This window comes from Myotis nattereri (assembly GCF_964212035.1).
Source record: "Myotis nattereri genome assembly, chromosome: 2".
In the NCBI taxonomy this organism is placed as follows: Eukaryota; Metazoa; Chordata; class Mammalia; order Chiroptera; family Vespertilionidae; genus Myotis; species Myotis nattereri.
The window spans coordinates 86,193,826-86,203,447 of record NC_138076.1 but is presented as its reverse complement, the minus strand read 5'-3'; the positions used below and the strand labels follow the sequence as shown (position 1 = coordinate 86,203,447).

Below are 9,622 nucleotides of genomic sequence, written 5' to 3'. Positions count from 1 at the left end.
CCGTGTGGGGGAACGAGGGAGAATGCGAGGAGAACCCCCCGGGAGAGGTGGAAGTGCGGAGGCGGTGGAGTGCCGGCGGCGGCGCTGGGGGACCCAGCCGCGTGAACCCCGAACGCAAGCAAAGAGGGTAACATCTATTCCTGAAAGTGTGGGGGGCTCACGGGAGCATAACCTTCTCCCGAAGTGTGTAGCAGAGCTAAAGAAGACAACCAACTAGGGTTCACCCATCTGAGGGTGTAACTGGCTCACGAATCCAGGACAAAGTTAGGGGTCACAGCTCCAGCATAAGTCCTTTCCCTATCGCCGCTGCGAAGATGCGTGACACAAAGGCTGGGGCTGAGCGCGCTGTGGAATGGGCTGCAAAGCACCCAGGTGGCTTCCTTACAACAGTTATTTCGGCCCTTACTCCGCTGTTTCTAGCAAGCGCTGTACTGTCTTGGAAGCTGGCCAAGCTGACTGAGGCCAGGGGAAAGGAGCAAAAGAAAACACAAAAACGCCAAGAAAATATTGCAAAAACGAAACGACTGAAAAAGGACTGAAGGAATGAACAGGCTCCTCAACCAGAGGAAACTCATTTGGGAGGAGCTGCAAGGTTTCTTTTCTGGATTTATGACAGTATTTAACAAATGGAGCCTGAGCCTATGGAAGAATCATGTTAGTTCTGACCGCTACTGTAGCAACTTTTAGGCTTCTTCATAGAAGTCTATTGACAGTTATTGTAAATTGGCATTTATTATGCTAAAAATGCTTTATAACTGACTTAGTCATTTGCCATTTTGCAGCTTAACACATCCTATGGAGCCCTAACCGGTTTGGCTCAGTGGATAGAGCATCAGCCTGTGGACTGAAGGGTCCCAGGTTCGATTCCTGTTAAGGGCATGTACCTTGGTTTCGGACACATCCCCAGAAGGGAGTGTGCAAGAAGCAGTTGAATCAATGTTTCTCTCTCATCAATGTTTCTAACTCTCTATTCCTCTCCTTCTCCCTTCCTCTCTGTAAAAAAATCAATAAAATATATTTTTTAAAAAAACATCCTATGGAGAAAAAATGACTTTAGATTATGAACTCTATTCAAATAGTGGGGCCTTGACTTACGAGTTTAATTTGTTCCGAGACCGAGCTTGTTAAGGAGCTCGTTGATTCAAATTACTCTATCAACTCAATGCTAAAAATCAGCAGAGAGACAGCTGGTATCTCAAAAAACTCATTAGTCAGGACACTCGTAAGTCAAGGCCCCCACTGTATAGGCTCAAAAAGGGTCCTGTTCTGGACAAAGGAAACTAAGAATGTAAAAATGAAACTGTCCTGAGGTGAAAAGTATGCTTTGGCTTAAAAGAGATACAGTATATTAATTACATCTTTTATCATTATTGCTTATGTCTTAGAATCATTTCTGGCTTTCTCAGAGCAAAATATTATTAACCAGTGAGTACTTCACTTTCTACATTTTTCTCATTCTAGCCTTTGAGAGACTGATAATTATCAGACATTCTGCCTTTTTCTAAATCTAATTTTATAAAAAATTCTCTCATCTTCATTGTATAGAGTCCCACCTACTAACAATTTGTACTTATGAACACTGCCATTTATTTAGAGATGACTTACGGAGCAGCGTAACACTGTGACTTAAAGCTTGCAGTAAAAATGGCAACCCTTATAGAACTTTGGAACCGGTGTATTCTTACTCGTGCTAAGAAGAAATGTAAAGTAATTAAAATGTCTTACCTGATAATTTGCTGATTATGTAGATACCACTTTTAATTTTTATTCCATTTTTTAAGGCCATGTAGTGATGTCCTATAATTTTTGATCAAACAAGTTCACAGTGAGAATTAAAATTTCAAATTTTTTTCAAGGAAAAAAATGTTTAACTCTGCATTTACTAATATAGGCTGCTTTAATAAGAGACACAGTACAGCAGCTTAAACAAGTTTTGTTATGTGTATATTATCACAATAGAAATACTCAAACATGTAATTAGTTGTTTAATATGTTTCCCTTCAGCTAGAAGATAAGCTTTGAGAGAGTGGGACCTTCTTCACCTTATTTATTGATCTTACTTACTGCCGTATGCCCACCACCATCTAGTGCAGTGCCAACCACATACCAATAACTCCATAAATATTTGTCAACCGAATAAGTAGTCCTTGAATCGAAATTTGGGGGGGCAGAGTTTGCTCAGGAAACCAGTGCCCCATGTAATGAATTACTTAGGAAACATTGGCAGGGGATTGCATAATTTGCTGCTGATAATATTCAGTTGCCATAGTGCTTGGGTGTTTGTGAACATAGACCTTGATTAAATCTGGAAAGAGATGAAAAATAGGTTTCATGTTACATGCTTGTAGTCATATACTTTTTATTTATTTATTTTCGTTAATCCTCACCCGAGGATATTTTTTTCATTGATTTTTAGAGAGAGTGGAAGGGAGGGGGGAAGACAGAAACACATTGATTGGTTGCCTCCCACACAAGCCCCAACTAGGGCCGGGTATTGAGTTTGCAACCAATGTATATGTCCTTGACCAGAATCGAACCTGGGACCCTTTAATCCACAGGCCAACAGTGCTATCCACTGAGCCAAACCAGCTAGGGTAGTCATATTCTTTAAAAAAATATATTTTTAGAAAGAAAAGAAGGGAAAGGGAGAAAGGGAAACATTAGTGTGAAAGCAGAACATCTACTGGCTACCTCCTGCACACTCCCTACCAGGGATCGAGTGGACATGAGTCCTGACCAGAATTGAACCAGCAACCTCTTGGTACACGGGAAGACGCTCAACCAACTGAGTGAGCCACACTGGCCAGGCCTACCTATAGTCATCATATCATCATGTTTTTTTTTTTAAATAAAATCTTTATTGTTGAAAATATTACATATATCTCCCCCCTCCCCATTGACCTCTTCTGTCCTTCCTCCACCCTACTCAACCTGCCCCAGTCCTTCACCACCCTATTGTCTGTGTCCATGGGTTATGCATATATGCATACAAGTCCTTTGGTTGATCTCTTCCCACCTACCCACCCTCCCCCGCCTTCTCTCTGAGATTTGATATGTATTCTTAATCATCTGGTCCCCTGCAGAAGAGGGCTTCTTCTGTTGAGCCTTTCATAATGATGGATTTTTGAATTTTAAAATACTGTATTTTCATACATTAGCACAAATAACTTACAGTTTAGCACAAATAACTTACAGTTTAGCCCAGCCGGGGCAAACTACGGCCCGCGGGCCGGATCCGGCCCGTTAAAACTAAAAAAAAAAAAAAAAGACCGTACCCTTTTATGAATGATGTTTACTTTGAATTTATATTAGTTCACACAAACACTCCATCCATGCTTTTGTTCCGGCCCTCCGGTCCAGTTTAAGAACCCATTGTGGCCCTCGAGTCAAAAAAGTTTGCCCACCCCTGGTTTAGCCTATAAAACTAGACCTAAGATGAACATATAAAGAGTTTGATTATAAAAAGTAAAAGAGAGAGAGAGCATAGCAGGGAAGTGGGGGAAGAGATTAGTAGGAAGCAAAGGGAGGAAAAGGATGGCTCCAGAGAAACAAGCAATGGCAATTGAATATAATATTCATTAAGATTAAATATTAATGTGACTGTGACCCAGCAAGCTCACACCTGGGAATCTATCCCACAGAGATAAAACCACTGTTCATAAAAACGCATGTACATGGAAGCTGTTGCAGCATTATTTATTGTGACAAAAGCTGGAAACAAAGCTCGTGGCTGAACAATGCTGGCAAACCGGCACCATGGATTATTATTCAGCCACTAAAAAGACTGAATTAAATCTAAACCAACTGACTTGGAGAGATTCCTATGAGGTATTGTGGAATGAGAAGAGAAAGATGCAAAAAAATATATGTAATCTGATCTAACTTTTGTAAAGCAAAAAAATGACAGGAAACCCTCCAAATTTCTATACATGATTTTGTGAGCATGGAGAAAAACATGGGAGCATGCATGCTTGGTTGGTGATCTGGCTTGGGTGTGTGTTGGTGTGGGAATGGCTGGTGGTGGAGGGGGAAAAGAAAGGGAGGAAGAAGCCAAGTAGAAAAGACAAAAGCAGCCGAAACTGGTTTGGCTCAGTGGATAGAGCATCGGCCTGCGGACTGAAAGGTCCCGGGTTCGATTCCGGTCAAGGGCATGTACCTGGGTTGCGGGCATATCCCCAGTGGGAGATGTGCAGGAAGCAGCTGATCGATGTTTCTAACTCTCTATCTCCCTCCCTTCCTCTCTGTAAAAAATCAATAAAATATATTTTAAAAAAAAAAGAAAAGACAAAAGCAAAAATATTCACTAAAATAATAAAAGCACATATAACATGCATTTATGTAAAATCACATAAATTTTGTAGTATAGAAAAAACGTTTTTAAAAAATATGTTTTTACTGATTTTAGAGAGAGGAAGGTAGAGGGGGAGAGAGATAGAAACATCAGTGATGAGAAAGGATCATTGATCAGCTGCCTCCTGCACGCCCCCTACTGGGAATTGAACCATGACTTCCTGGTTCATAGTTTGATGCTCAACCATTGAGCAACACTGGCTAGGCAAAAAATGTTTTAAAATGATGCAGAAAAAATTAACTACTTCCTTCCTCCAGCCAAGGGGCAGCTCTTTAGTGATTCCATCATCTCTGAAACATTCTTTTTAATGGCAGAGGGATGAGACAGCCTTACACAACATTGATCTCTAAGATCAAGACTCTTGATCATGGTTGGCTTTCCTATCTCCTACTGATGGGGGAGGGACCTGCTGCCTGGAATGTGGGCAGCCAAATTACTTATTTATAATAATGGAACAGGACCTTACAAGAGAGAGGGTATAGCAGGGTAAAAGCTCCCAAGGGTAAAGGATACATAAATATTGAGGGAGAAGGAAGAAGTTTGGAGAACACTTATGGAAGGTACCATTTTTTATTCATTCTAGAATTTAGCTATATGCTTATAAGCTGTGATTAAAAAAAAAAAAAAAGTAGCCCTAACTGGTTTGGCTCGGTGGATAGAGCGTCGGCCTGCGGACTCAAGGGTCCTGCGTTCGATTCCGGTCAAGGGCATGTACCTTGGTTGCGGGCACATCCCCAGTGGGAATGTGTGCAGGAGGCAGCTGGTCGATGTTTCTCTCTCATCGATGTTTCTAACTGTCTATCCCTCTCCCTTCCTCTCTGTAAAAAATCAATAAAATATATTTTTTTAAAAAAGTGAACTCTGAAAGTGTAAAAAGGGGCCCTGATCTAGTCTTGGGCGTCAAGGAATTGACTTCTTCCTGAGGAAATGATTCTGAGTAGAGATCTGAAGGAGTTAAGCAGATGAAACAAGGAAGAGTGTTCCAGCAGGAGGGAATAGTACACACAAAGGCCCTCAAATAGAAGGGACAAGGCATGTTTGTGGAACTGAAAGAAGTTTAATTTAAGCAAATACATAAATTTCTCTTTCAAGGACATGATCCCTATGGTTAGTGAAATATATTCTAACATTTGCACCAGCTTGAAAGACACCATTTATTCTCTGTCCTTGGAAATACCCACTGTGGTTTTTCTGGCAGCCCAGAGAAACCTGACATTGGTTTGGGAAAGTCTAATTATTCTTCATGTAAGACCCAGTTAAATGAGTAAAGTCTTTGTGTGAATTTGGCAAAGTTGAGTAATTTGTTTGTGTCATTTATGATTTTAAATAACATTAGGAAATAGTTCATTAATTTTGGTCTATCATACATTGAAATGCAGTCGCTTTGAAGATCATTTGCCTTTTTACATTAAAGGAACAAATTGGCAGTTGGATAATGGATCCACCCTGCCACATGTGAGGCGAGAGCAACAGTAACTGTTGACTCACAGAGACCCATTTTCATAAACCACACATAAAAATCAGTTTCATTCCTTCATAGTTTCATCTCTTATTAAAGCCCTGTGAAGTGTGAGTCATAGTTAAACTTGAGGTCCGAGCGTTTGAGGGAGACTAGTATAAAAAATTCATGAAATATTTCTTCACTGCTTACTCTATTTTTTCTTATTGCAACTGGTAATCGGTTTTTAAAATTTAATGTGCTTCTCTCCTTTGCTTTCCCAAAGACATAACCTTCACCTCAATTGGCTCTAGGCATATAGCTGATGTGGATGAGATGAAAATCTGTTATAGAAGAAAGCAAAGAGAAATAGTGGATAATTTCCAACTTTTGGCATTCAAATCCAGAATTAGGCAGTTAGGCCATTGCGCAGTAGCGTCTTTAACATACCCAAAAATCAGGGCCTGGCATAATGTTGAAAAGTGAAGTGTAATAGAGGAAAGATACTTCTAAGGAGGGTTACCAGATAAAACAAAGGATGCTCAGTTAAATTTGATTTTCAGATAAACATTACTTTTTAGTATGTTCCAAATATTACACAGGACATACACTAAAACATTGTTCACTGTTTATCTGAAATTCAAATTTTGCTGGGCATGTTGTATTTTTTTTGCTAAACCTGGCAATCCTACCCTTAAGGTCCAGAGCAGCTAGGCAAGTACTACTCTAGACAGGAAAGCAAGGTGTGAGGGGAATCTAGAGCAGGCTAGCCATCCAAACGCTGAAGCCCTTTTCTCTATTTGAGCAGAGCCTGCAGTCACTATAGAATCAGGAAGTGCCGTATACTTGCTTTCCCAGCCTTCCTTGAATATAAATGAGGGTACGTGACAGTCAGATACATTTACCCTGACTTTGACTAGAAAACTGGCATTTAGAAGAACAGGTGCAGGGCAGAGCCTATGTTAGTGATGGGTGACGACAGTGACCTTGACAGTGTCCAATGTCTGGTGGTATTTTCAGTGGAAGAAGCTGTAGTGTTCAGTGTCCATAGCAACAGCACTGTTTCGAAGGCCTTTCTGTGCACATTGTTCCTGGCTGCATGGAGTTGGGGCCTGGTTCTGGCCCTCTCAGAGACCCTGCAAACTATCCAATGTCCTTTTGATGAGTTCCTTTGCTTCTTAACTCCAGCAGAGTCGGTTCTGTTTCTTGTACCTAAAAACTATGAGTGATAAATGAAATTAAGCCTGGTGTGAAGAAGTGTGAGAGAAGAACAAGAGGAGTGAGAGATAGAACAGAGAGGGCAAGGATGTGCTGGAAAGGAGATGGAAGGTAGGTAAGTTGGGGAGGATGGAGACCTTCTTAGGGGCTGCTCCTGGGCCAGTGTGTGTCTGTGACCCTGCGGTATTTTCCCAGTTCCCACCCAACACCGTGTGGTCCAGCCACACAGGGCTGCTCCTCACTCCCCTAAACCACACACAGAGTCTGGAATACTCACTGGAGTTCTGAGCACATAGCTTGATATTTTTGTATGTGTCCTGGAGATAATCAATGGTTTCCAAGATGCCTCAGCTTTGAACCCTATGTGCTTCTGTCCATTCTGTTCCCTTGTTGTGGAACTCTCCCTTCTCTGATGGAAAAAAAAAACTCCTTAGCCCCTAAAGGGCCAGACTAAATGCCACGGCTGGGAAATATAGACAGACCTGTGCTCCATCCTGAGTTCCCTCTTTAGGCAGAATTAGTCAGAGCACTTTCCCCTGCCTTTAGGGTTGATGATTGTATTGTCTGTCTGCCTTGCTGGCTATGTGCATACCGAGGGCAGAGGGCACATGGTTTCACTGTTGTACCCCAGCTGCTGACACAGTGCCTGCCAAAGAGCTGGGCCCTAACAGGTTTGCTGAGCAAATTGAATGAGTGCAATCCTTTGCCTCCGCTTATTTAACTACTCCAATCTCCTGTCTAAATGGCCTTTCATTATACTTGTCTTTAATCTAAATACTGGTAAGTGCTCATTCCTATCTATTCATTACAGCACTTAATGAAATAGCTTGCACATAATAGGCACTCATGTGGTGGATGATTTGATTAGATGTCTTGGTTTAATGCCTTCATTCACAGGATGTCAAAGTTTGAAGAGACCTGTGACCCCTCAACTGGTGTGTGGATGGGTGATGTCTGCATGCCAATGAGTTTGTCACACACTTTGGTGTCACTGGACTGGACAGCAGAGTCTGCCTTGGGCAAGCTAGTAGTGTGTGAGTCCTTGACTTCATGTAGAAGGGATTTGACAACACAAGTTCAGGTGATTTTAAGAGTGCATATATTACAGCTGGGGACAGTGAGAGTTTAAGAGACAGAAAGTTCTCACCTGAGATTAGGCGAGGGCATGCTCCAGAGAGAGCCCTGTGCTGGTTGAGGGGGTTTATCTGTTTCCAAAGGCGGCGATTATTAGGGGAGGTCTCAGGGTAGGATCTCAATAGAATATTCATCAGCTTCCCAGTGTGTCCTTTCAGGGGGTTATTAGTCATTGCATTTGGTCCTGGCGTCACCAGCCTGGTTTTGCTGCTTTTCTGGGTCTGGAGCTGAAATACAGCCGAGGCCTAGATGTTTTCTATAAGGAGGAAAGGTCAGGGGCTCATCTAAACCACATGACCAGCAATATGAAAGTCACCCTGGAGGCGAGGTTCAGCACCAGTTTTACCCGTTGCTAGGCGTTGTGGCTTCCCACCCATGATCTTCGGTATCTGGCTGTAAATTGCTCAACTGGTTTGTTCAGCCATCTGTCTGAGTTTCCCCATCCTGCCTGCCTGGAATTGTCCTGCCTCATAGGTTTCTATACTAACACATCCCTCTGGCTCTTCGCTGCTGCATGGAAAACTCTCCTTGTTCAGTCATCAACAGCATTTGGTGTGTGCTTTCTGTCTTCTTGTTTTTATTAAATTTATTGAGGTAGCACTGGTCAATAACATTATATAAATTTCAAGTGTACAACTTTATTTTTTTTAAAATATATTTTATTGATTTTTTACAGAGAGGAAGGGAGAGAGATAGAGAGTTAGAAACATCGATGAGAGAGAAACATCGATCAGCTGCCTCCTGCACATCCCCCACTGGGGATGTGCCCGCAACCCAGGCACATGCCCTTGACCGGAATCGAACCCGGGACCCCTCAGTCCGCAGGCCGACGCTCTATCCACTGAGCCAAACCGGCCTCGGCTCAAGTGTACAACTTTATAATATAACATCTGTATACTCCATTGTGTGTTCACCACCCAAGTCTAGTCTCCTTTCTTGTCCACGTATTGTGTGCTTTCTGATGTTGATAGTGATGTTGAAGGAAAGTGTTAGCTGCCAAGGGAATTTCTCTGCCATCCTCTCGATAACAGTATTAGTATCTAAAACTTAATAAATGTCTTCTATTGTGAAGATATTTTGCTGGGCATCTGCAGAACAACAATACCAGGCAAAAATAAATAGTGCTTGCTTTTAAAGAACTAGTAAGTCTAGGAAGGGAGGCGGACCCAGCAGTTATAGAACAATAAGATAATGGTTGGATGGGAGTATGCACAAAGCACCAGGAGGCCAGGCCATGAAGGCATGGGGAAGGGGATACGAAGGGGATGGGGAAGGGGATACAAAGGGGATGGGGAAGGGGATACGAAAGGGGATGGGGAAGGGGATACAAAGGGGATGGGGAAGGGGATACGAAAGGGGATGGGGAAGGGGATACGAAGGGGATGGGGAAGGGGATACGAAGGGGATGGGGAAGGGGATACGAAGGGGATGGGGAAGGGGATACGAAAGGGGATGGGGAAGGGGATACGAAGGGGATGGGG

The 9,622-nt window shown here is 42.5% G+C and overlaps 1 protein-coding gene across 1 annotated transcript; it reads left to right on the top strand.

The window, feature by feature from the left end:
- Positions 1–314: 314 nt before the first annotated feature.
- Positions 315–539, top strand: LOC308514278 (small integral membrane protein 15-like; the record flags this gene model as incomplete). Its single annotated transcript, XM_081084366.1, has 1 exon — positions 315–539. One exon carries the CDS (start codon positions 315–317, stop codon positions 537–539), a length of 225 nt encoding a protein of 74 aa, XP_080940492.1.
- Between the last annotated feature and the right edge of the window lie 9,083 nt (positions 540–9,622).